The sequence below is a fragment of the Lottia gigantea genome, assembly GCF_000327385.1.
Source record: "Lottia gigantea unplaced genomic scaffold LOTGIsca_87, whole genome shotgun sequence".
Lineage (NCBI taxonomy): Eukaryota > Metazoa > Mollusca > Gastropoda > Lottiidae > Lottia > Lottia gigantea.
In genome coordinates this window covers 364,730-391,931 of record NW_008710867.1, presented here as the reverse complement: position 1 = coordinate 391,931, position 27,202 = coordinate 364,730, and the positions used below count along the sequence as shown (strand labels likewise).

General features: G+C 36.9%; 4 protein-coding genes across 4 annotated transcripts; 2 read left to right on the top strand and 2 right to left on the bottom strand.

Moving 5' to 3' along the window:
• Positions 1–4,316: 4,316 nt before the first annotated feature.
• On the bottom strand, positions 4,317–6,907 carry LOTGIDRAFT_96291 (hypothetical protein; the record flags this gene model as incomplete). Its single annotated transcript, XM_009067869.1, has 5 exons — positions 4,317–4,473; positions 4,781–4,896; positions 5,154–5,255; positions 5,516–5,659; positions 6,788–6,907. Coding segments are annotated over 5 exons (639 nt in total), but the record flags the coding sequence as incomplete, so codon positions are not given.
• Positions 6,908–7,384: 477 nt separating this feature from the next.
• Positions 7,385–10,402, bottom strand: LOTGIDRAFT_236766 (hypothetical protein). Its single transcript, XM_009067868.1, has 4 exons — positions 10,258–10,402; positions 9,473–9,680; positions 8,900–9,110; positions 7,385–8,591 (listed from the first exon to the last, which is right to left on the bottom strand). The coding sequence occupies exons 1-4, from the start codon at positions 10,288–10,290 to the stop codon at positions 8,363–8,365; spliced, it is 681 nt and encodes a 226-aa protein (XP_009066116.1). The 5' UTR covers positions 10,291–10,402; the 3' UTR covers positions 7,385–8,362.
• Positions 10,403–10,461: 59 nt separating this feature from the next.
• On the top strand, positions 10,462–13,380 carry LOTGIDRAFT_236765 (hypothetical protein). Its single transcript, XM_009067867.1, has 6 exons — positions 10,462–10,593; positions 10,875–10,958; positions 11,316–11,399; positions 11,688–11,837; positions 12,067–12,150; positions 13,119–13,380. Exons 1-6 carry the CDS (start codon positions 10,519–10,521, stop codon positions 13,296–13,298), a joined length of 657 nt encoding a protein of 218 aa, XP_009066115.1. The 5' UTR covers positions 10,462–10,518; the 3' UTR covers positions 13,299–13,380.
• Positions 13,381–15,000: 1,620 nt separating this feature from the next.
• LOTGIDRAFT_169573 (hypothetical protein) lies at positions 15,001–26,396 on the top strand (the record flags this gene model as incomplete). Its single annotated transcript, XM_009067866.1, has 20 exons — positions 15,001–15,169; positions 17,277–17,356; positions 17,718–17,820; positions 18,158–18,246; positions 18,646–18,777; positions 19,040–19,181; positions 19,866–20,080; positions 20,308–20,528; positions 20,700–20,793; positions 21,093–21,206; positions 21,588–21,738; positions 22,158–22,315; positions 22,684–22,835; positions 23,035–23,183; positions 23,455–23,563; positions 23,846–24,049; positions 24,468–24,623; positions 24,939–25,104; positions 25,461–25,559; positions 26,325–26,396. 20 exons carry the CDS (start codon positions 15,001–15,003, stop codon positions 26,394–26,396), a joined length of 2,775 nt encoding a protein of 924 aa, XP_009066114.1.
• Positions 26,397–27,202: the final 806 nt, after the last annotated feature.

The window sequence follows — 27,202 nt, the reverse complement described above, 5'->3', positions numbered from 1 at the left end:
CTGCTTTGGACGTAAAAAATACTTTAAAACCGAAAGTTGGGTTTGAGTGGGAATCGAACTCGGGACGTTTGAACGATAGAAAAATGTAGGGAGGGACGAACAACTCTACGACCACGGCCAAAATAGGTGGGATTTAAACAGGCGTTCGTAAGTAATATTTAAAGTTCAAAGTCACAACCTACTATAGTAGTAAAATAGTAAGTATCTTCCTCTCTCCTTTTAGAATCTTGGAGGGACCCGGGCACCAGTTTGCCCCTCGGCTCCCCTCCTTGTCTCAAGTTCTTCAGCTTTGCCCCTCGTTCTATCTATTGGTAGTGTCTTGCCTGCGGCAGGCCCAACGTGTCAACTGACATCTTACCTCTAGAGAACTCAGGTCTCTCATATTAGAATGAGAGAGAGAACATGAGACAGTGGCTAAAAGCCTCTGGAGATTTACCTGGGCTCGAACCCTCGCCGTCGAAACAGAGTTCTAGCCCAAGTCCACCATCCATCCATCTAGGCCATAGAGACCCGTTAGCAAACCTGGAAATTTAAGCTCTTTTAAATGATTATAAATCATTTATAAGATCAAAATAGAGAACTCTTCATCGTCGGCTTCAGCGGGATTCGCACCAGAATCGTCTATGCCTCTCTAACCACAGGGCTACGGCGGACACAGGAATATTACCAGAAATTAACCATTTTATATGTGAACTTTATGATGAAATTGTCAAAATTGTTTTGATAGTGTCCCCGTCAGAGTCTTATCTGATCATTAGCCGACTGAGCACTTTAACCACTGTGCTATCGAGACGACGAAGAAACTTAACAAATTTATCTATATAACCCTACAACCATCAGAGTAAAGGTAAAATGAATGATGGTACCACGTCAGGCGTTCGAACCCACTATGGTTTACATCAAGACCTACCACTCTAACCACTGAGCCACGGTGACAGACGAAATCAGTTGTTATTTTGTCTATATAATTAAAGCCTTTATCAAATATATAATAAAAATATTCTCGCGGTGGGAATCGAACCCTCCGACTTAAAATCCAGCTGATACACTGGCTGTCGAGTCGACTGAGCCACAGTGACATGCACGTACGAAGGTGTGGTGACTAAACTAATATCTTGATCTTAGTTCTCTACAATGTATTATAGCTTTCTCATTTGATTTAGACTTTAAATCTTAGCAATCATTCAGCCAAGTGCGATGGCTCAGCCGGTTAATGTGTTCGTTCGTCTTTCATCACAGCGATGTGGGTTCGAGTCCACAAAAAGTCGAAGAATCAAACAAGGTAAGTAAAATATTAAATTATTCTTAATATACATTACCCATACGCGCGCACAAACACCGCACTACTAACATAAAAACCCACTAAAACATCAAAAACCTGAAAAATATATAAAAAACCAACAAAAATATAAAAATAGCTACCACATACACAAATCAACAAGCAAATAAATAAGCGGGTTTTGTACTTTTTATTCGTAAATATTTAAACGTTTAAAAAAAAAATATGAAAAATAGAGCTAAAATATTATTGCTAAAAATGCCATTTTTCCAGTCAAATGTGATGGGTCGATGATTTCCAAGTAGAATGATATTTCACCTTAAACTCATTGTATTTATTGTGTCACGGCACGAAATGCACGTGCAGATTATTGACCACTTGTTAATATTAATCACCTGATGCAAATTCTCATTGTTCCAAATAATCTAAGCTCTTCCAAGTCTTTATTTAATATTTCTGCAGTAGCTCACTCGGATGAGAGATGTATAATGCAATTTCACTGGGAGCCCGAGTTCAGACCTCACATAGACCAACAGTTTCCTTTTTGTTAAAACGGCTTGCCATATAAGATAAAGAAACCTTCTTTTTACAAATTTGGGAGACTCTACCCGTCAGGACTGAGCCATTTCGATGATAAAAATGGCTGTACTAATGATTTTAAATGTATAATAAATCAAAATAGGTTTGCAGCAAAATGTCAGCTTGTAGAGGCTTGAACTTTTGACCTCTCACCTCTGACCTAGTTGCACTCGTGCAAATAACTAGACCACAGTTAATTAACGACATGATCGGTTCAGCCAAGTGAAGCGAAACAATATGGCGACCCGGGTTCGAACCCCGTGTAAAGGGCAGTTTACTTTTGTTAAAATGGCTTGCCATATAAGATCAAGAAAGCTTATTTTTACAAGTTTGGGTGACGTAAGAAGATCAGACTGAGCCATTTCGATGATAAAAATGGCTGTACTAATATTTCTGAATGTAAAATAAATGAAAATAATTTTGTAGCAAAATGTCAACTAGAAGAGAGAATTGAACTCTTGACCTCTCAATTCTGACCTCGTGTGCGCACGTGCAAACAACTAGACCACAATTAATTAACGTCCCAATGGCTAGTCAGCGATATGACGACTCGGGTTCGAACCCCATTTAGAGGGTGTTTTACTGTGTTAAAATGGCTTGCCATAGAAGATTAAGAAAGCTTATTTTTACAGATTTGGGAGATGCTACTAGACAAGACTGAATAATTTCGGTGATAAAAATTGCTGTACTAATGTTTCTGAAAGTATAAAAAATCAAAATAGTTTGCTTGAAGGGATTTGAACTCTTGACCCATCAACTCTGACCTCTGCAAACAACCAGACCAACTTTTTTCAGCTGCAACAATATGACGACCCGGGTTCGAACCCCACATAGGGGGTGTTTTACATTTGTTCAAATTGCTTACAATATAAGATTAAGAAAGCCTGTTTTTACAAATTTGAGAGACTCTACCCGTCAGGACTGAACCATTTCGTAGATAAAAAAAAATGGCTGTACTAATGATTTTGGATGTATAATAAAACAAAAAAGTTTTGCAGCAAAATGTCTGCAAGAAGAGAGAATTGAACCCTTGACCTACCATTTCGTGTGCGCACATGCAAACAACTTGACACCATTAACGAAAGACCATAGTAGCTCAGTCGATTGAGTGTCATATTAAATGATTCGGGGACCAGAGTTCAAATCCGTCAGAGTGTAAGATATTCATAGATTAATTTGATTCGCCACGTATGACAAACAAAGTTCATTTTTTACAAATTTGGGAGACTCTACCCGTCAGGACTGAATCATTTCGATGATCAAAATGGCTGTACTAATGTTTTTGTATGTATAATAAATCAAAATAGTTTGTAGCAAAATGTTCGTTTGGAAAGATTTGAACTCTTGACCTATCGTGAGCACACGTGCAAAAAACAAGACCACATTTGTTACCTAAGGGCAGATAAAAAAGAACTTTAGAAAGGGAGATAATATACGAGAAATAATAATAAATAAGACCACTATTAATTTGTGATTTTTTAGTGGTTATTGTCACTTTGCCTGTATTGTATTTAGCTCTTTAACTATCTTATAGCTATTGGGGTATCTGTAGTAGAGGGGGCGGGGGGAGGGGGGTAGAACATGGATATTTATAATATGCTACCTTTGCTATAGGTGCACTGTTTTATTTATGTATTTACTGCTCAATTGGATCCATCCAAATTTCATGGAATTGTAATTCCACTTTCTAAGTTTAAAGCAAAATATATGCAGAAGTGTTGGGAGTCAAGTTACCAAACCAAGTTGGTTTGTGCTCATAAAAAAGTTGAAAATCCAAAAATACAATGTTCACTGGTCCTCCAAGGTCTTACTCAAGGATGTGAGATATACAGTGGTCAGTCAAGCAGGCGCTGTTTCCACTGACAGATCATAAAATAAAATCTATTTTATTTCCAACATAGTTTTTATAAACAACATTTATCTTACTGTATTCAACTCAATAAAAAAAGATGTCAATATGAATAAATAGGTAAATTAAAAAGTTTACATGTGTACTTTCAAGCTATCTTTGTTTGCCTTTAGACTTCTTCATTTGTTTGCTGTTCACTTGTGATGGCCTGCGTAAATCTGAAATGGAAAAGGAAATAACTCATTCAAACGATTCTGCATCCAGTTGACCCAGCTAGCCTAGGACCAGCTAACAGAAAGTCCTAGTGAACCTAACTTGTTATCCTTGTAAGATCAATGCCTAGAGGTTTTGCCGAGGACCAGCTAATAGAATGAGTCCTAGTGAACCTAAGTGGTTATCCTTGTAAGATCAATGCCAAGAGGTTTTGCAAAGGACCAGCTGGTAGCTAAGATCCTTTGTAAACCTAAGCTGTTATCCCTATAATGTGGTTGCTTCTTTGGGACCAATACATCTTTGTTTAAAATTAATTATCAGTTCATTAAGCACCACAGTTAGACCACCATATCCATTTCTATGTAAGCTGGGAAAGATCTAGAGGTTCAATAGCTACTTACACCAAATAAATTTAGTCAAAGACTCTCCAATTAGGTAGAGGGATATGAACAATAAGAACAGGAAGAAGATGAAAACTGCTTTCTGTGCTGGGTCTAGGACTTTTAGAACTGGGTACACCCATAAATCAGCCACATAGGCAATCCATAAGATCCTGGAATAGAATGAACAGAATCATCAGTGTTGCAATGCAGATGCTAGATTCCCTGTTTCCATCATTGGACATCCTGGTTTCCCTCATTAGTACTTGGACAATCTAGCTCCTCTGTGTCCATCATTTGACATCCAGGTTTCCCCTCATCATTAATTGGTCAACCCAGTTTCCCCATGTCCATCAACATTGGACTTCCTGGTTTTCCCCCATCATTAATTGGTCAACCCAGTTTCCCCATGTCCATCATCATTGGACTTCCTGGTTTGCACAGTTAATTACATAGACAACTGTATCCCTTAACACTTACCAAATTAAATATGCTGCAGCAAATGCCAGAATTACTGTTATACCTTTAACTTTACTGGGGTATTGATGGTGTATCAGAATCTTTTCTAAGATTAAAAATGGTAATACGGTGGTATGCTGAAAAGAGAACAGAAGAGTTGATTGTCATGAAGATGGTACAATTGTTACCAATTTTAACCTCCAAAATCCACAAGCTAGACCTGTTTTCAAAGACTACATATCTTCAATAGGCGCCACAGAATTGTCAATTGTCACAGTACCAGAAGAGTAAGCAACAGAAGCTACTATTCAACCAATATTTCCTCCATTACACACTGCAGATCATTGCCTGCTCTACCCAAGAACATGCAAAATGTCCTAACAAAATAACCTACCTGTACATGGTTGACCCAGCTAGGAATGATTTTATCTAGTTCTCTGGGATAGATCAGTTCTCTATCTACTGCATAGATAGCCCAGAAGGACAGCACCACAAACTGAAAGTAGAAATGATATTTAGACATTAAAATTGATTTAATGGCATATTTTGACTTCTTTGATTGACATATTTTGATAGCATGCCAGGTATGTGTCTTACTGTGGAACAGAAGCTATGCTGATGGTCCTATAAGACATTGAAAGAATTTTGTGACAGCATATTCTCAACTATCTTGGTGCTAGGATATTAGAAACAGTGATAGAAGTTAATACCTTATGAGGATTGTAAATCAGAAAGTTTGAAACTGTGAATACTTACGGCGCCAGTGGGGAATATAATGGTGCTATGAAAGCAATCCCTGATTTTCTGTAATACTGTTTTCTTCTGTTTGTCACCAACAGAGACATTACTGCCGATGAGGTCATTCAGAACAGATAAAGCAAAATATATAGTCTGTAGACACTGAAATTAAAATAAACAGCAGAATAGATCTTGGTCTCAAAGAAGAAGTTTGCTAAGCATTACCCCATCCTTCACTTTTAAATATCTAACATAACAAAGGACAGCTAATTGTCTGCGACAATTGTTTTTATCAAATTAGTCAAAACATATCAATCAAATAAGTCAAAACATGTTCATCAAATAAGTCAAAATATGTCCATCAAATATGTCAAAACATGTCAATCAGGTAAATCAAAATATGTTCATCAAATAAGTCAAAACATGTCAATCAAATAAGTCAAAACAAAAAAATGTGTTGACCAAATATGCCAAAATATGTCAATCAAATAAGTCAAAATATCCCCTACTTTCAAATATGCAAGAAACCCTAGACAATTCAGACACCTACCCTGGGACCATCCCTACAAAATTCCAAGAAGCGGCAGTGGTGCAACACCATTAAAACATCAATTGCATCGAAATCTTTGGAGGTACAGACTGGTCCAACACATGGGCAACAAATTATAGTAATGAAATGGAGTTTTACATCCTAGAAACCCTAACCTTTGGAAATATGATTGATTATTATTTAAATTTCAGAAACCAACTTACAAAATTCAAAAAAGTGAGGTACTTAAATTTTCCGGCATAGCCCTTAAAAGTGAACAAATCCCCCTTTTCTCTGCCTACATATAGTATGTTATAGACTAGTGAAAAGGAGTACAAAGCACTAACTGCTAATGTATACAATCTTGCTAAATGGCCCATAACTGACTATGACCTTTGAACAAAGACAAAAAAAAATGCTGGATAAAACAGACTAGGCATACCGAATTTCATAGCTGATATTCTTTTCTGCATACAAAATTTCATAGGACTATATTGTATAGGTGTATGCTTTTATATACACCGCCGAGTATAATCAGTACTTAACATATTATTTTCCGACAGAAAGCAGAAATTCTAATTCACAAACCAAGTGTGAAAGTTCAAAATTAACATTATCACTTTGAAATCTTCCCAAAAAACCATGCAATTGTCAAAGGGGGATCACAAATTCCCTCTTTGATACACAAATTGTATGAAGCATTGGTTTGGCGGTGTTGGAACAATCTTAAACCTCTTAACTTAGCAACATCTTCTACTTACAGTGTCCCAGAATGTCAGGAATTTGAATTTTCCACCATAATCGGCGTGTCCTGGCAGCACGAAATTCCAGTCATACCAGTCTGTAATTATATAGATTATGAGTATAGGTACATGGACCAGAAGAGGAAACAATGAAAGTGACATTTTAGGGGCTGGTAAAGGACACAAGTAGTCTTGTTTAATCAAGTCCTTTAAGTTTACTTCTTTATTCATGGGAGGTAAATCTTGAACCAACAAAATCAGACCACACACAAATCTTCCCCATGCTGCTGACAAATAGTGCGTATCAATGCAGGGGCCTGTGGGTCAGCTTGCATCCTGGAAGGGGGTTAACAGAGTACTTATCACATCCAAAGGGATGTACAGGGTACAAGTGAGTGGTCCACTGACCAGGAACAAGGCAATCTTGCAAAGTAACCAGGCAAGTAAAATCAGGTGGGATATCCAAAGAGATGTTCAGTTGAAGAACAGTAGCATCAAGTGCTCTTGAAGCTCAAATGGTATAAGGGTTTATGTACTCCTACTCAAGAGCTTGAAGCTCAAATAAAGCTTGGGAAACACCAGATGACACAACAGATCACAAATAAGAAACATATGAACTCTCTGAATGCTATATCATGATAATTATTTCATTTTACAGACAAAATTCAAATACAAGTAAGGCAATATTCACAGCAAATCAATCAAATTAAAAATGAACAACTATTTTACACCTAAATTGTGTCCCTTAAAATTATCAATTCTGGTCTAATACTGCTCAGAAACATGGGAGGACCCTTGAAAAGTTTGTGCCCAATTTCAAAGTTCTTTCATGGGCACCAAAAATGGAATGACCCTTGAAAAGTTTGTGCCCAATTTCAAAAATCTTTCATGGGCACTTGGTGGAGTATTGCTATGTTTCTCCCGAAAGTTTCTAGAGGTTTAATTTTGAGTGTATGATTATCTTGAAGACATTTTTATTATGTCAATTGACACTGTAAAAATGCCAATTCAAGACAAAAAAGTGTCTGCAGCATGAGACGCACAATCGTCAATTAAATATATTAACTAATACTTAAAATATATTGAAAATTTGCCAGTTGATATTGTAAATATGCCAACTGACATCATACATATGCCAGCTGAAATTTTTAACATGCATAATGATCTCATATATATGCCAAATGACATTCATAACATGGCAAATGCCATTCCTAATTTGTCAAGTGGTGGCCTGAACAATTGTTTTTTGCAGTCAATTTGATCCCCAGAGAAAGTCATACCTCGAAAATCATAAACCTCTAGATGGTCCTCGAGGTCAAAAATAAAATACTTGACTAGTTTGAGATTTAAAAATTCATTAGAATCAAATCAGTAAGAGGTATAGGAATTGCAGACAAACTGAAAGTCTGATTTTCTTCTGAAAAGTGAGAAAAGGTAGCTTGATCGCTGGCAAAACAATTAATTTGAAGGCTTCCTCCCTTTAATTCATTAAATGTCATTTACTGATGCTAGATTTCAAGGAATCAAAACAAAAAAAAGCACAGCCTTAAAATTATTTACACAAATTTCCATTATTCTAAGAATATTTCTATATCATTTGGTCTTCAAGATCCAGAATATTAAACGCAGAGCAAAGTAGCCCATGACTACTGGGTAGAGTAAAAGTTCTCTGGTAGCACGGCGTTGGTTGTCTTTTTCCAAGACAGCCATGCGCCGGGTTAGCTTAGCGACGTGTGTCCGTAAAACCACTGCTTCATCTTCTTCATTTAACAAGATGGAGTCATTCGGGGAATAACCTGGAGTGAAGGGAACCGGTATCGAGCTGAAATGACGAATTTGAAGAATTAAAACTGTGCTTTTTATGACTTAGATATTGCAAAGAATCTTAGATATTGGTAGCTTTTGCAAAAGTGACATCATAAAATGCTAAGTTTGAGTAGAATTGCAAGATCTACAGACATCTGACTGAAAATTGGAATGGTGCAAATTGATGCTTTAAGTGTCCCTGATCCACGCAAAAAGATTTAGCAAACATCCTGACAATCCCTTTAACTTGTCATCTACCAACCAACAAAGCTCTCTAAGCCACTACAGGATCCCCTAACTCCTTAGTTTTATAAAAGTTCATACCTGTACAAGTGACTGTTATTCATATCATTTTTCTGCATAACTTTTTGATTGTGTTTGACCTCTTCATCTTCCACGAAGGGGAATCTTTCTTCCAGAGTCAGAGTCCTGGGTGGTGTCATCAAACCAACATACTGTAAAGATTCCGAGTTTGCTGCAGGGTTCAAGTCCAAGTTCCTTAATCCCTCCTTTAATCCTATATGTTGTTCATCTCCTAAAAGTAATGGAAAATGGGTCAGCCACCTCATCACAAACTAATAATATCTTTATTACAAAAAGGTACAGTAAAAGATTAGACCATATAATACTTTCAAATATCTGTAAAAAAGACCCCCTTGACATTTCTGACCATTGTTTATAAAATAAGTCAAAACATATCAATCAAATATGTCAAAATATCTTCATCAAATAAGTCAAAACATGTCCATCAAAAAAGTCAAAACATGTCCATCAAATAATTCAAAACATGTCCATCAAATAAGTCAAAACATGCCAATCAAATAAGAAAGGAGGGCCTAGTTACTGGCCTGGTGCATATAGTTTTCCGAACAGGATAAATATCCTAAGAGTACCTACCTGCTACAATGATTCTGTCTGGTACATGCATGTCACTGAGTCGAGCTTGATGTTTGTTGAGATATGGTAAGCCGTTGGAGTCCCCCACTGATATACGGTCTGGGATCTGCATCTTGTTACTAATGTCTGAGATGTACTGTGGATCATACGACTTGGATTGAACATCTGAGTAATCAGACGGTAAACTCACGCGATGCTGCTTCTTTTCCTGAAATGCATAAACAGAAAATAACAAATATTAAAATTCCAAGTAAGCTAGCTTGCATTACCAACCACAAAACGAAACCCTAAGTACCGAATAACAGTTTGGAAATACATTGTCTGATAAATTTTGGATATCCTTTGGACCTTTGTCTGGTCAGTGGTTATTATCAATCAATGATGTTGAAGCTACCATAAATCTACTAAATATCAAATATATGGACTTTGGATTCCTATTTTATTCTGTCATCTCATTGTTAAACTTCAACCACAAACAAAAGACAAGACACTGTCCATGACCATGGCACAATTTTGATATTTATAACTTACAACAAATGTACCCATTGCCATTGCCCTGGATTACAACCAAAGTAAAGGTCTACTAAGATATAGGCAAGTCGCGTATATATCTTTCATCAGAATGATGATAACAAAACTATCAAACATAAAAATAGACGGAAAAGGAAGTCTAAAAATAGCAGACGGTCATAAAATGATAAAAGTCAACAAGAACATTTTTCAAAATATAGCGAAATTAGCCGAGGAAAACGGTGAAAAAATAGCAGATTTGTTTATTTACAAACCTCAGCATCGCCAAATCCATTCACCTCCGTCATGGCTAATATCTTGTGTCTCCAAAAAATGTATAATAAATCTTATTTCTTCCTTCGAAACCACCTAAATCAGTGTATTATCAACATAAACATAGACAGTCATTGAAAGTGAGAGGAGGCGGCCATTACAGGTGCTTCACATAAATAGACTACGTCACTAATTTATGTGTTCGACATACTTTCCCGCCAAATACTGTCGATAAAATAAATAACCGTTGAAACGATCATAAAATGTCATTTATATGGAAATTAGAAAAGTATGCTCGACACGATGTCAGCAGGAATGAAGGAAAAGGGGGATGGGAGGTAAAAAAAAAGGAAAACTAATTACTTATTTTACTTTTACGATACGGCTACTAAAACGAATCCGTTATGTTTGTCGGATGGTATGCTGGATGCACGTGCATTTTAGCGGCGCATTTAAATCAATTAATGCATAAATACATTATGAATTGTTACTTGATCGGCTTTCCACTTTGATGCAAGCCCTCGGGCATCAGTCTGGAATATGAGTGTCTTGATTGAATGAAGATGTAGGCTAGCCATAGAGACACGCCCCTGATCTCTCTCTATGATATATATTGTAGGTGTATGAAAGCTCCAAAGCGGAATTGAACATGACTCTTACTGAATCCAGCTTCTTGGTGATATGTCACGGACCAACAGTTGTCGTAAGTTGACCTTGAACCCTTCATAAACCCAAAGAAACGAAATATGGCATTGTCCAGTGGCGCAGATCAAATGATAAAGGAGGTCTGGACCGGTTGTTAAGAGAAGTAGTCCCTATTTACCCTTATGTGTCCACGGAGCCTAGGCGAAGACCGCAATCTGCGCCCATGGCATCGTTTGGATACTTTGGATACTTTGGATACTTTTAAAGGACAGCTCACCAAGCGCCATCGTCAAATCAAAAGCAGCGGAATACATATCATGAAGGTATGGCACACAGCTTGCGCCATGTTCCATTAGCACCATCCAGAATCCATAAATAAAATAGTGTGCAATATGTCGGCCATGCTTCTTTACAGGAAAGTCATTCACTAGTAACGGCAAGAGCGTCTATAAGAGGTTTGGTGAAAGGCGACAGTATGATGATCATGTATAAAATTCGGGTAAGTTCAACCCATCAAAAGCTCGGTGACATTCGACAGGTGCAGGTTTACATTTAAAAACTGAAAAAGGATTAAAAAAATTCATAAGTAGCCCCAGGGGTCAAATAAAATTCAAAGAATTCCCTCCCTTGAAGTAAAACGTATAAAAACGTTACAATATTCACACTTCATTATAATTTGGTAGTACTATTAATGCCCCCCCCCCCCCCACTTTTGGGGGGGGGGGGGGGGAGGGTAATCAAGGACCAAAGGTATCCTTATAAATGTGGTATAATTTGCATTCTTCAGGGAAACACAAGAAAATTCCGTATAAGTTTTAAACCAACGGAAGCACAGTCGGGTATCCAAGTTTGTCAAGGATGTACTGATAAGCTAAATAAGTTCTTTCCCGTGAAGATCACCATCGAACCAACTTCTGAGTCACAAGAAGCAACACAGGTATCAGGTTACTAATTTCAGTTGTTATGGACATCAGAACACCCAAGATGTTCCACAGGAATTTGCTTTTGATAGAGTCAACCATGCAACAAAGCTACATATCGATGAGTGGCGTTGAAAGACGCTGATGAGTCTAAAGATGATCCAAGGAACCCCCTATACAAGACCAACTGGTGCCTTGCAGCATAACCACCTCATGAAAAGAACTCATGTGTCTTACTCTTTTCAGGATCCAAACAAGATGGAAACAAACGAAACAGAACCCCAGGTCCAAACTCTTGAAGGGGAGGTCAGCATGTCAACAATGGCACAGGTAGGTTCCATCTGAGTTTTGCTGATGCTTCTCCATTTTCGACAGCAAGAAAAATGCTCGTCTGCACCCACATTCACCCATGTGATTACTTTATTATTTCAGAAGTCATTGTCGAGAAAGATCTGGTGTCAACAACTGGAACATTATAAATTACTATGGATTTTTAATGAAATGCCAATCCAAAATTTTAATTTAAATAGTAACGTTTTATATACGTTTTACTTCAAGGGAGGGAATTCTTTGAAATTTACTTGACCACTGAGACTACTTATGAAAATTATTTAAATCCTATTTTATTTCGGCAAACTAACAGCATTAAAAACGACAAGATTTGTTGAACCCGCCAATCCATAATAAGTCTTCGGAGTACTGTAATCCGAAGCATTGCACGGAGGTACAATAAGTACCTCTCAATGTAAAAGAATACCCCATAGCCCCTTCTCTGTTACTGCTTCTCCCTCCTGATCTTTCTCCACTTCCTTCCCGACTTTCTGTCCTCGCCTATTTGCTCCAGTATATTCTCTCTGCTATCGTCTTGTTAGTGCACTCATCTACCCTTTATCTTTACTTCCTTCTGGCATTTTTCTACTCTCCCGTAGTCATTTCTCACTACATCCCTCGTCCTATCCACTTGAGGTCCGACTTCATATCTCTTCTTCCCGTTCTTTCTCTACTTCTCATCTCTAATTTCCTTCTCCTTTTTGTACGACTTAAATCTCTTTCCTTACTTCTCCTTTCCCGTTCACCTTTGGTTTCTTCTCTATTGCACAACATCTCTCTACCTTCCTCATTCTATCTTCTACTCTCATGTCCTACAGTCCCTACATCTCCTGTTTTTTTTTCTTTCTAACGGAGGATTTAACGCCATAGCAGTTTGCTAGTCTACAGCCGGAACATTATGAATATCAACCATCTTAGAACCCTAAATTCAGCACACCTTCATACGGTAAATTACTGATATCTTGCAGGTACTGACTGGTCAGCTGAAAGCCAACCTACCAAAGGCTTACAAGGAAACTAACTTGCCTACCCAGGACATTGGAATGTTCCTCAGGATGTGCCTCTCCGATCCATCGTTTCCGGATTTTGTGGAAAACGTGGATCAGGAACTGAAGAAGATCACCAAAGAAACCGAATCGGATCTGTAGAAAGACGGGAAATGGAGTATGAGACTGAAACTGTTTGAAATTTTGGGATCTTGGTGTCTTTGGATTAAATACTTACAAATTGGTTTGCCTCTTTTATGATTCCATATGTCGCCTTCGTATCAAAGAGATTGGGTCTTTGGGGAGATTTTTTTACGATTTACGAGTTCATCTGTATAACCATGTTAAAATGATGTGATCATTGTCGCGATGTGTGATGATATCCCAATCTCCATGCATCTTTAGGAACAATCAAGCCTGGCTACGAGTCTGAGGAACACCCTTTGACTTCCATTATTAAGTTGCGGTTATGGTAACTACCGGAATGTTAATCTGAAACTTCTTCTTGACCAATTCTTCGTTTAGGTTTTGGTGCAAATTGTCAAAAAGGCTATCAAGTACTTATCGACGGGATTTTGCGCAGCTCAATACGTTTTATATGACCTTTTTATTTGGTTGGTTGAAACATTTTTGTTGCAAATTGTCATCAATATAATTATCTTCAACCGGGACTTTGCAGCTGAAGACCTCTTGTTATTTGGTTGCTTGAAAGAGTGCACAAGCACGACTCTTACAGCTGATCATGGTATCTCCTCTCCTTTGCAGAAAGTGGGACGTAAAACTGCTCCCTAGATGTATATTATAGGGGTCATCGGGCATTGCCACTCAATTCACCCAAATACAAATCGTCCTTTACGGTCTGTTAGTTTACAGTTTAATTACCGGGGTTAAGTATGTCACGAGAAGCTATTCCTAATGAGATCGTGAAGATTACCGGATTAATAAAGGTGAAAGGTCATTAATCAATTGATTAATTGATTAAGGTCGAAGTTAATCTGTTGCGTTACGTTTTAAGATGGGATCCGTTTTTGGGGGAGTGTATATTAAGTCGTACGTGCATATTTCCCCGTGCGTGCATCAGCACGGACTTGTACTGCATTGGCGTAAATACATTGATGTTGAATTTCTAACGGTTTATCGTAGATGCGAAAGTATCGTGTAAAATATAAAAGCACGTGCATAGAATATCGTTCTAGGGTGACCTTGCTTTTCGCGCCTTAAGTGTGCGTTATACGTTTTTCAATTCAAGAGAGCTGTCTAACGGTCTGCCCCAGTAACAACAAAACTTTGACAGTTATAACTTCGATGTAAATTGAAAGTAGAATTGTCAAAAGCCAAATCTTGAATATTTCTTTAAATATTTAAACACCCAGATAGAATTTCGAAGATTTAAATAAAAATCTAACGTCACCGATATCAGTACCTGGATATTCAATAAAAAAAATAGCGGGAAAAATAATTAACCCTTCAAATACCGATTCCTACAGAATTAATTTAATCAAAATGAATGCTGGATCAAAAAATCGAAAGTGGAAGTCAGATTATTAGTCTCGATTGTCAGCTCGGTTCGTCAGTAAGAAAATTACTATTACTCTCGGTCTGGTTAACCCTATCAGGTTCGCGTGTCGGCTTCGCGGAGTATTAATTCAAGCCTCGGTGTGGCTGAGTTTTCCTCATTTCCGTAAAGAAACCGTTCTATGAAGATGAGATGTGAATATGGCGGTTCGGAGTACTAAACTATAATGTCCAAAAGGAGTGATCGCCATATTTTTCTGTGGATTTTAAGGATGTATTTTCAAGGATAAAGACCGTTTCTACTCGGAGGAAAGGCTTGGAACGAGAAAACGAGCGTTTGGACACCAGCATGGCGGATGAAAACGTTCGTTCGGAATCGCCAAGCGATGATACGGCCTCCGACATTCAGCGAGGTCACGGGCATTTTTTCGTGAAGAAAACGGTTCATAAACCAACCTATTGTCACCATTGCACAGACATGCTATGGGGGCTGATCGGACAGGGCTACGTTTGTGAAGGTAAAGCTTTATTATTGTCTAAAAACCGTCTTTATTACGCGTGCCATTACTATCTCTATTCCCCTTTTTTTCACGCGCTCTCGATAATTTATTCTTTTTGAATGCGGGCTATATCAATTTTAATATTGTATACGATATATCAATGTTGGCATTTGGGCACCGAATTTCGGCACGGGGAAAGGGTTAAAATGTATAAGGGCATGTTTGATTGGTATCTGACGACCGAAAAGCGATGGAAAGGGTGTAAGGCCGCAAATCCTGCCACCTTATGGTTAGACCGACGGCTTCAGATCTTCGGCCTTGGTGTAGTTTCCAAGCAAGGTCAGATGTTTGTAAAGCAGAACTATCGTCGCACGCATATACATATATATAGAACCAGATATACATTTTCTGATATTAAATTTATGAAAAATTTCGACATTTTCTCACCAAATTCCGAATGTAGAACGATCGTCGCAACTAATCTCGCCAAAATTATATGAAAATTTGATGATTATTATATGGTGGAATGCAATTTTGGCTGGATTTGCAGACTGTCAAACGGATTGGATTTGCTGTGTCTTAGCATAAACATAAATTCCAAAACACATCAAAACGGACGGGGTCTGGACATCGTTTTCTTATTTCAATAGTGGAGGAATTTGATTATATTGAGGGGAAGATGCATCTTTAATTTGAGATTTTAAACATTGTTGCAATATTTGTAAACAATATGACTGATATGGCCCAGCATGATAACCTGTTATTGCATACCGGTACTAGCTTCTATCACTAGGAAGATATAGTGGACAAACATGTATTATAACGGTCAAAATTAAAGATAGAGTGCCCTATTTTTATAAATTTTTGAAAAAAATTCTTGCAAATATTTTTTGACTTAAAACTGAAGGGAATTAATTCTTATGAATTATTGCACATATATTAAACATCAATTGACAAATTGAATAGATTTGCCTGGTCAAAATAAATGTAGTTTCTCAAAATGTTTGAAATTTAGATCAACTTTCATGCACTGATTCAAAACACAGCATTATGTTATGAAATGTCAATTGCAAAGCTATTATAGTATTTGCAAATCTTTTAAAAAATTTGCTTTGCAAGTGCAATTTTGGAATAACAATTTCATGGTTGAAAATTGGCTGCCCCTACTAAACGCCGGTTAAATTCTGGCCTTTGACATATAACCGGTTTGGACTTAACCATAGTCAATGTTACAAATATAGATTTTTACTCCCAGACTTAACCAACATGCAAACGACAATCGGATTGCAGAACTAAATCTATTGCATACTATTGTGATTTGGGTGTGGGTTTTGGTATATTTGTATACAAGTAATTAACTTGCATTTCCAAATTTGTATTTACTCGCATTTCCATACATGTATTTACTCATGTATTTACTTACATTTCCAAACATGTATTTACTTATGAATTTACTAGAATTTCCAAACTTGTATTTACTCAAATTTCATAATTTGTATTTACTCGCATTTCCAAACATGTATTTACTCAGGTGTTTACTCAAATTTCCAAACATGTATTTACTTGGGTATTTACTCGCATTTCCAAACATGTATTTACTTGGATATTTACTCATATTTCCAAATTTGTATTTACTCGCATTTCCAAACACATATTTACTTATGTATTTACTAGAATTTCCAAACTTGTATTTACTCAGATTTACCTTAAATGTATTTACAAATTTACAAAAATTTAAAATGATAATTTACTAATAATTTAATTCATCTTGATAGTCCTAATGTCCAGAAACTTCATAATATATATGATAATTTCCATAAACTTAATGTTTTGATAATTTCCGTTAACTAAACGTTGTGATAATTTCCAGAAGCTCTATATCTATGATAATTTCCATAGGCTAAACATGATAATGGTTCGAAAATTTAGGATATTAATGATAATTTTCATAGACACGATTTTCAAGATTCTATGATAATTTCCACAGAATTGGCAAACATTTCAAGACAGGGTGCGTATTATTAACAGTGAAAAAGATTTTTCGAGATTTACTTGTAGGTAAAGAGATGCGTATTATACTTGCAATTATACAGTATATAAGACAAATCATTGTTGTATATTTCAGTGTGTAATTTTGTTGTTCATGATCGCTGTTTAAGAACAGTAGTGTCTCCTTGTTCCTGTATTGCACCACAAATAATAAAAGTAAGTACTGAATTAAGCTCTTCACCAGATATTCCCCTCTCCCATCAATGAAGCTGGCTGTGCCCCTACCTCAGTTTTAAAGCTCTGCTGCTGTTTGCCCCCCTTGACAATTCTGTGGCCTCTGCACTGAATGCACTTCCTTTCATTTTTAGGTTTTCTAATTTTTTTTATGTGTATCAGGGACACTGATAGCATCAATTTGCATCATTCCAATTTTCTATCAGACGTCTGTGGTTCTTGCAATTCTACTAAATGCTTATTTTAAAAGCTGCTGAAAATATCTGATGAAGATTGTATATCCAAAGATGTGTCAACAGCAGCAAGAGATGATCTTGCTATATCTGATGATTTTGTTTTGTAGAATCCAGTGTCCCATTGTTGGTCTGAGCCTGGTCATTTTAAACGAAAATTTTGTAATGTTTGTCGGAAAAGACTCGAAGATAGTTTGGCTATTAGATGTGAAAGTAAGTGAGAAGTATCACCTTTGGCCGCTTGTGGGTTTGCATCTTTTGAAAAGACCAGTCTGAACGAAAGTACTGGCCAGTTAAGACCATTTGAACTTAGTTATTGTAGATTGGGTGTAAAAAATGAGCAATATACTTGCAAATATACAGTATGTGTCAAGTAGTAGGTTATATAGCCTTATTGGTATGATATCAAAGCATGACAAAATTTCTCCCTTAATTATTCCATAATGGGTACAAAAAATGAGCATTATATTCACAAATATAGGGTATGTATGAAGAAGTAGGTATTATAATTGGAATATTATCAGTGCATGAAAATGGTTTTTCTTTCCAGTTTGTGAATATTATTCCCATTTAGAATGTCAAGATTTTGTAGTCAGTGATTGTATGGAATGTGCTACATATGTACCACAAACAGAAAAGGTAAGCATGCTCTTGTACTTGGAGAACTTGGAGGAAGGGGTTCTTTTGGCATTTAATGGTTTGTGGCATGAGTAAATTATGTGAACAAAATCCTTTGGATGGAAGGAAGGGTATTTAGGCATGAACTTAAGGGAAGGGTACTTTTGCTATTAAGTGGCTAGTGGTACCAGCAAATTATGTTTGAAAAGACTGTACTGTACAATGTCAGTGAAGATGGAACCATGTCCTCTGGATTGAAAGATGAAAGGGTTCTTATGGGTTTTGGGATATCTCCACCAGATATATACAAAATTCAAACAAGGCTTAACTGCTGTACATAAGTAGAAAAAGACTTGATTATCCAAGACCAACCCCTTGGAAGAACAAATTGATGTTACTGAAGAACTCATTTCATTTCAGTCTAATATTGTACACTACCACCATTGGCGTGAAGGGAACTTACCACCCAACTCAAAATGTGTGGTGTGTAAAAAGACATGCTGGTCGTCGGAGTGTTTAGCTGGTATGAGATGTGAATGGTGTGGGGTCACAGTAAGTAGAAGCATTCTCTATCTCTCAGAGATAACTGCCTGACATGCTAAAAATAGACCCAATACAATTCTTTTTGGAATAGATGGTCCTGTCATTTATTTTGTGCAGACTGATCTCCTTATGTAACTAAAGCCAATATTCCTTGATACAATATTAGCCTTGTGGATTCTCACCAGAGCCCGAAATCTTGGGAGCAGCTTGGGAGGAGTTTATTGATCCTACTGCCTAGTGTCCAAACTTTAATTCTCTTGATGATTTCCAGGCTCATGCAGCATGTCACAAACTATTACCACTGGAGTGTAAATTTGGGAGTATGAGGGAAATTGTTCTACCACCAAGCTGTCTCACAATCCCCAGACTGGATGTGCCCATGGATGTGATCTTAGGAATCAATAGGAAAACTGGTAAGCATGTTTTGAGTCATTATTGATCACTTGGAGAACACTGGCATTTTGTAACAACAGTGGATCACTCCAGAGTTTGATGATGCTTTTTCGTTCCAAAAGCTAACTCATAAGTAATGTTTGGGGATACCAAAATCCAAACCTTTCAGCAAATGATCTTTCCTATATAGGGTCCTCTTGTCATTGATGATAAATCCTGAATGATCTGGACATTTTCTTTTCTGTCTATGCTTGTCTTTGACCTCTCATCTTTTACGGATAATTTCCTATTATCCTCTGAATTGATTGTTTTTTTAATTTAAAATTAATGAGATGACCAAGTCCTTTGGAAAAATATCCACACATTAACTGATGCATTTTTCTTTTTTTCCTTTTTTTCTGCTTCTCTTTAACAGTAGCTTTACCAAGTAAGTATTTTTCGAATATTATGAACAATCAATTCTTTTGAGCTTCCTCACAAGATGTAAAATGACTTCCTTCAAAAACTTTACTCATTAAGATTATTGAAGATAAATATTTCGCTAACAATGGCTTGGCAATTCTTTTGGTCTCCACTGCATCTAAATTAAATTTTCACTTCTAAGTCTTGTCCGTTACATATTACCATTCAATGGATGGCTACTCTTTTGGTGTCTTCTGCTAAACTAATTTTCAGCAGCTAAAACATTTGCTTGTGCCTTTTAGCTCGTACTGTATCAGAGGAATGGTCATCAAGCGGTGATTCGAAAACTGAAGAAGATGACAAAGAAAGACGTTCACCGCGTGAAAAAGATGGACGTGATAAAGAGAAAGATGCAGACCTTGAGGTGTTACGTGTTTTTGACGGAAATATGTCATTAAAGAGAAGACAGTACCGCACAATAACTGTATCCAAGAATGCTTCTGCTCAAGCTATATTGGTAAGTGTCTGGGTATACAAGTCTAAAATAAAACCTGTTGATCAAGCCAATATTGGTAAGTGTCTTGAAACACAAGTCTACAATGTCCATCAATTTTTTAGGGTGATTGAAACACAATTAGCTTCCAAAGAAGGCAAAACTTCGTATAAATGATTCAATTCAGATGATGGTCTGCTCAAAGTTTGGGTTTTCCCAGCTGATGATTTATCTCCCTTTGTTTTTTGCAGGAGACGTCTCTGAAAACATTCCACATATCCGATGATCCCAAAAATTATTATATAGCTGAAATCAGTGAATCGGGTGGGGAGCGGGAACTAGAGGAGAACAGTCCCATTCGCTCTCAGTTAAAAACACCAGACGGCAAACGACCGTGTTTATTTTTACGGTACCGTGAAAAAACTATTGATAAAGGTTCTATAAAAGTTTGGCCAGGCACTTTCCGCCATAGGTAAGTTGACCATTTCTGTTTTTATTCTTAAAGAGCTGCCAGTGATGTCTTAATTACACGATAAATTAAATGACACATGTCATATGTGCTACAGTATGTTCAAAGGTTTTGATTGGCTCAAAATTGTTTTGTCATCCAATCTTCTCTTATGTTGTTCTCCTAAAATTTCAGGAGTGCATCAACTGGTCAAAGGAATTTTTCTGTAACAAAAGAAACCACAACAAGGGAGATTATTATCAATGCACTACGCAAATTTAATGTAGAGGTAAGAAATCACCAAGAGTTATTGCCCTTGACAAAGCAAAAATTATTCTTTTTTATGTAACCTAGATGTTGTGTCTTTCCTTTTAAGTTTAATACATCTTGAATATCACTGATATACTACTAACTTCCCAAGAGTTACTGCCCTTGACAATTTATGAATATATTGAAGGATTGTAATCCAGTTCACCAGGCTTTGATTTATCATTACATCCTTTTATTGGATTGCCTCTTGCAAGTTACTTCTATTATACTAGCATGCCAAGAGTTATTGCCCTTGACAATTATAAATATATATTGCAGGAAACTAATCCAGATAATTATTCACTAGTAGAAGTGTTACTAGATCGAGGTGTAACAGAACGACCAATATCTCATGATGAAAAACCATTGCAATTAATTCAACAGAGGCGGAGGGTAAGGATCCATTTATTGCTTTGGGTTCACCCTATTGAAGCATCAGTATTGGCAAAAGGAACTGCATCATCTTGTCTGTAAAAAAACATGGGTTTCTGGCCTCTTGTAGTCTTCTGTGCAAAAGAGGAACCACTAGAAATATGTATGATGGTCTGCTTTGAGGTGATCTTCTTTGGATAAAGGACCAGCATCATCTCGTCTATAATTAACCGTACATTGAAGAATACAGTTTTCTGGACATCATTGTAAGATGGTCCATGGAGGACCATATGTATGATGGTCTTCTTTGAGGTGGCAAAAGACCTCATTGTCAGATGTCCCAAAGATGTTTATGTTGCTATTATTCAGAGGATTTCAGATCTTGACTTTTTTTTCTTCCAGGAATCCTTACGTCAGACGATGTTGACCCGTTTTTATCTTCAGCAAAAAGAAGACCCCCACGGTCCTAGTATATCTTTATTTGTTGGTAATCTGCCAACGGCTCTGTCACAGAGACAATATGAAAAAATATTGTTAGATATTATTGGCAGAGGTAAGATATGAAAAGCTTCCTTCTTTCGGGATCAGTATTGGTTCCTCAACAAGAGTTCTTTTGGGATCAGTATCCATAAGGGGAGCTTCTTTTGGGATTAATATGGAGTCCACCACAGGAAGATCTTATGGGATTAGCAAGGGTTTGGACTCCATCCACAAGAGGACCATCATTTTGGATAAGTATGGACTTCTGTTGGGATTATTAGGGGTCCTTAACATGATTCGATGATTGATTGAATCACAATTGATGAAGACGAAGAAGAAGCATCAATAATTTGATGATGTATCTGATCCTTTCTGCCAATGAGAACCCTCAACAGAAAGACTCTCAACAAAATAGCTAGCTGTGAGAGTCGAGGGGTTTGTTTGGCTGTATTTTCAGTAATGTTATTTCACCCACGCCATTTTATTTTTCAGAAAATAAATGGTCAACATTTGATGTGATATATTATGAATATGGATCTCTCGTCTTAGTTTATACGTCACCAGAAAAAGTCACCAGAACTTTCAATATTTTAAAAGAAGCTTATTTTGATGAAAAACAGTTGATAGTTCTTTTATTGCCAAATATACAGGTAGGACTTTTCTCCCTTTGTTTTCATTTCAAACTGTCCATGGTTGGTGCTTTTGGCTGATATTGAAGTGTGCTTAAACATAAAAGTCATCATGACCTTGCCATCTGAACATTAGTCTCTGTTTTCCAGTCACTCTTGCAGATTTATGGTTTGTCCCTTCTTGTCGCATGTCCTTCGTGTGCTTTTGGTTTGTCTTCATCTTCCAGTTGACATAGTAATGTGTGCCTGAGCAACTATCATGTCACCTTGACCTTTTCCTTAAAATATTAGTCTCTCTTGTCCAGCAACAATCAACGAATCAGTTCCTTGCATTCTTATCTTGACACTCTCGTCCAGTCCACTTTAAAAGTTTTGTCTCTCTTTTCCAGCCACATATGATATCGGACAATGTGAATCCATTATTAGTATTTGTGAATGTTAAAAGTGGAGGATGTCAAGGACTAGAACTTATTACATCTTTCCGTAAACTTCTCAACCCTCATCAGGTGTTTAATTTGGAATTAGGTGGACCACTTCCAGGGTAAGTTGTCGGCCATTTTGTTTCCATCTTTTCAAATGCTTAGGATAATATATTCATGTAGCACTGTCAGTTCCTGAATTGGAACCTTTACATATAATCCAGGAACGATCATTGCCAAGAGGTTTGGCAAAGGACCAGCTGGTATACAGGATCCTCTTGAACCTAACTGGTTATATGGTTCTTTCTTTCTTTGTTGTAGGTTATATGTGTTTCGTAATATTCCATACTATAAAGCGTTGGTGTGTGGTGGTGATGGAACAGTGGGCTGGGTCCTGTCCTGTCTGGATAATGTGGGGCAGGATGGAGAATGCCAGTCACCTCCTATGGCTATAGTCCCTTTAGGAACAGGTTTGTCATCTTTGTTTTGAATTGAGACCCAGTAGGCTGAAAACCCAGTTTTTAAAGCAGTAGGCTATGATAATCAATTGAAAAGAGCATGTGCAAGAGGCGGGTCTTAATGTGTCAATCAATTGAACCCATAGAAGAACATTTGAAGAACTATATAATGCATTTGAATTGTCGTAATAGAGGAGGCTAAAAAAGGATTTAACCATATGAGAATAGGCCAGCATGGAGAAATAACTCGAAAGGGGAGGTAACTCTGTGTAACTATTTGCAGGTAATGATTTAGCGAGAGTATTACGGTGGGGACCAGGTTATACTGGTGGTGAAGATCCTCTCAATGTCTTACGAGATGTTATAGATGCTGATGAAATCAAGCTGGACAGGTACATTCATTTTATTTTTCTACTTCTGCAGGATTCTGTCCTAATGGTTTGAGCTTTATTGGGTGAATGAAGCCTAGTCTAGCTTCAGCCTTCTTCAGAGCTGAGCAAGCAACACTATCAAAAGTGCACACTGGAACTTTGCTAAAATTCAACTTGAGGATTCAAATCTAATGCTGATTTTTTTGTCAAGACAGGATGCACCTTAGAGATAAGAAGGGGTGCGCATTATATTTGCAATTATACAATATACATTTAAACCTCTTCAACCACTTTCTCTTGTAGATGGACAGTGATATTTCATCCCAATGAGAAAGAGACAGATGAGATGAAGGTGGCTTTAGCCAATGATACCAACTCGGCCAACACTAATGAAGACCAAACGTCTATATTTGTTATGAATAATTATTTTGGTATTGGAATAGATGCTGATCTCTGTCTAGATTTTCACATGGCTCGTGAAGAAAAACCAGATAAATTTAATAGCAGGTAAGCCAAGAAACTGGAAGCACTTATATGCGGAGAATCCTTGATGATCTTTGGAAATGCTATCCCAGAAAATACCTGTCCCGATTTATCATGGCTAGTGAAAAAAACCAGATACATTTAATAGGAGGTTGGCCATGAGCCTGGAAGTAGAGAAGCCAAGAGTCACTAATGAGCAGAGAACCCTTGATCTTTGAGATCCTAAGACTACTTAGCTGCAAGTTCATCCAGAATAGAACCAAAGGAAAGAACCACAAAGACCAATGCATGTTCCTATATGCATTTCCTTGCTGACTGAAATATTGTGTATAAAATCCATGCTCATCGACCAAATGATGTCAAGATTCAAATACATTACTGACTGAGCTACAACCATCCCCAAAAAGTGAATGAATTCTATATTTTTTGTTCTTGTTTTCAGGTTACATAATAAAAGTGTATATTTTAAAATGGGTTTACGGAAAATGGTCAACAGGAAGTCTTGTCAAGCTTTACATCGTCACATTAAAGTAGAGGTTGATGGGAAATTAATAGAACTACCTCCTGTAGAGGGAATAATTATTCTTAACATTCTTAGGTACGTAGCGAACTGTTTATGTACTGTAAAATAGGTAATGCAATAGGATAAGATGGGTATCTGAAATTCTGAAAGAGGTAGAGCAATAGTAAAAGAAAGGTTTGGGTGCTCTACTTTAGGTTTGAAACGAGTTCTATATGACACACTATGATTGGTTAAAAAGACAACCTTTGGTAGAAATGTATTTAGATTACGATGTAGACTAAAATTATCAGAGATAGTAAGAGATGGACCACCACTTACCAAAAGAAATCTCAATAACTACAAAAACCTTTCACAGAGTAACCATTGGCAAATTTTTTTTCTTTTTTGCAGTTGGGGTTCTGGTGCAAATCCTTGGGGTCCAGAAAAAGAAGATACATTTGCTAAACCAACCCACTATGATGGAAACCTAGAAATTGTAGGCATTACTGGGGTAGTTCATATGGGACAAATACACAGTGGTCTTAGAACTGGTATGAGAATAGCCCAGGGAGGACATGTAAGTTACTTCTAGGAATATCAGATTGAAAACTGGAATGGTGGAAATAGATGCCATGAATTCATTGCCCAGGTTCACATACAAAGTTGGACACATTTGACAATGGCTATGGTTTACATATTTTTATGCTATGTTTGACACATTTGACAATTGCTATGTTTGTCAATGAACACATCTGATAACGGTTATGTTTGACTTGACACATATAAGTATGGCTATGTTTGATGCTTGATGCATTTGACAATGGCTACATTTGACAGTTGACACATATGCCAATTGCTATGTTTGGCAATTTTTTGGATTGATTAAAGCTATGTCCTGCTATATCTGAAGATGCTATGTTTTGTTTTTTACAGCTACGTATAACGTTATTAACTGATATTCCTGTACAAGTTGACGGAGAGCCTTGGATCCAACCCGCTGGTCAGGTGGTCGTACTCAGATCTGCATTAAAAGTAAGTTTGGTTTTGTATATGCTTGGTTTGGCTGTATAACCCTTCTAATATGGCAACAGGTAATTGTTCAGTTTACTGGTAGAAAGATGGACATCAACAACAGCTAATGTCAATCAACTTGAGCACACAGAGCCTCGGTTTATTGTCCTATCCAAACGCCTAGACACTTTCCATGTCAGTCCCTCCAACCTGCATCACTGACACAGGATGACTGGTCAATATAATTAAAAATAATTATTTTACCTGCCTGAATCCTGTATCTTGACCGCCGGCTAACAAAGTCTTCTCTTCTGTTCTTTTCCCAGGCTACAATGTTGAAGAAAAGTAAAAATAAAATAAAACGTCGAAATACAGAACCAAGCATTTTTTTCCCAGAAAATGAACCATTAAAGGCCCCCCAATCACCCGGCGAAGAGAGTGGCCCTCTTTAACCAAGTAAGTATGCCTTGCTAACTTATAGCTAAGTATAGGTTATGTAAGAATAGGCACTAAGTATTTATCTTCGAATGGTAATTTTCAAATATTCAGTCAGACATCTGTGGTTCTTGCAATTCCACAAAATCACAAAGGTCCTTAGATATTATTAGCAGCTTTGGACAGTTAGGTATCATAAAAGGCACAAATATGAATAAAACCTCTTTACAATCCCTTTACTGTGAGAGAGATTTAGAAAGAAACCAGGGTGCGCGTTATACAAGCCTGAGCATTATATTAAAAAATGTACAGTATCAGCAATTGCTGAAGAAGATGTTGTGAATTTTTCAGAATCTTGGTATAATTGAGTTGAGTGCTCTTGGAATTAGCAGTGAATACAAACTACAAAGACACCCTGATTAGTGGCATGGATGTTTAGTTGGTTAAACCGAAACTGGTTTAAATTATACCAAAACTGGAACTGGTTTTAAATATTCAAACTGGAATGAGGATATATTTGTATTGGGGGGGAAGGGGTCAAAGAAATTGGAACTATTTTTCAGCAAGACTTTGAGTGTATGTATAAAAAAAAACTTAAATCTAAACTCTCTTGGACTTGGATTTCTTTCACTGTAATTTTAGTCATTGCAAAGCTCATCACTTTGAGTGTTTATATGGACTACTTTTTTTTGAATGGACTACTTTTATTTGGAGGCGGAGTGATATGGTATGTATAGGTGTCATAACTGTGATAAGGTGTCTGTGCGTCCCCTTATGATTTTGTTTTTCGTTTTTATTAATATATATATGAATATACTATGATTATTATTCTATGTATGATATAGAAATTGTGCGCTCATTTATTCGTTCTTTTTACGTCTAGACTCGATTTATTTTGCGCTTCTGTATTTTTTTTTTTTTTTCATCTTTTGCTCATATGCAAATTTTGATTCTTTTGTAGTTATAGTAACCAAACTATGCAGATAGCGATCTCGATAGTAGAAAAATTTTAAAAATTTTGACGTTTGCTCTTCTTGTGAATCAAAACCGTTATTAGTTAATAAAACCACATTCCAAAACCACTTCAATGCTGCAGCGCCATTGCCAAAAATCAAAGAAAATCGCTCAAATTAAATCAAAATATTTTGGAAACAATTTCAGGGGAAAGAACTCCATTTAATGATACTGACTTTTGCAAATGCACAATATTCAGCAGTCAAGTTCTAATA

Excerpts from the sequence above, each read along its gene's own strand:
- LOTGIDRAFT_236766 (XM_009067868.1), bottom strand. The coding sequence starts at position 10,290 with ATGACGGAGGTGAATGGATTTGGCGATGCTGAG. Across the intron at positions 9,681-10,257 it reads ATGGATTTGGCGATGCTGAG|GAAAAGAAGCAGCATCGCGT; the intron begins GTTTGTAAATAA and ends TATGCATTTCAG. Across the intron at positions 9,111-9,472 it reads AGACAGAATCATTGTAGCAG|GAGATGAACAACATATAGGA; the intron begins GTAGGTACTCTT and ends CATTACTTTTAG.
- LOTGIDRAFT_236765 (XM_009067867.1), top strand. The coding sequence starts at position 10,519 with ATGTCATTTATATGGAAATTAGAAAAGTATGCTCGACACGATGTCAGC. Across the intron at positions 11,838-12,066 it reads AGTCACAAGAAGCAACACAG|GATCCAAACAAGATGGAAAC; the intron begins GTATCAGGTTAC and ends TACTCTTTTCAG. Across the intron at positions 12,151-13,118 it reads GCATGTCAACAATGGCACAG|GTACTGACTGGTCAGCTGAA; the intron begins GTAGGTTCCATC and ends GATATCTTGCAG.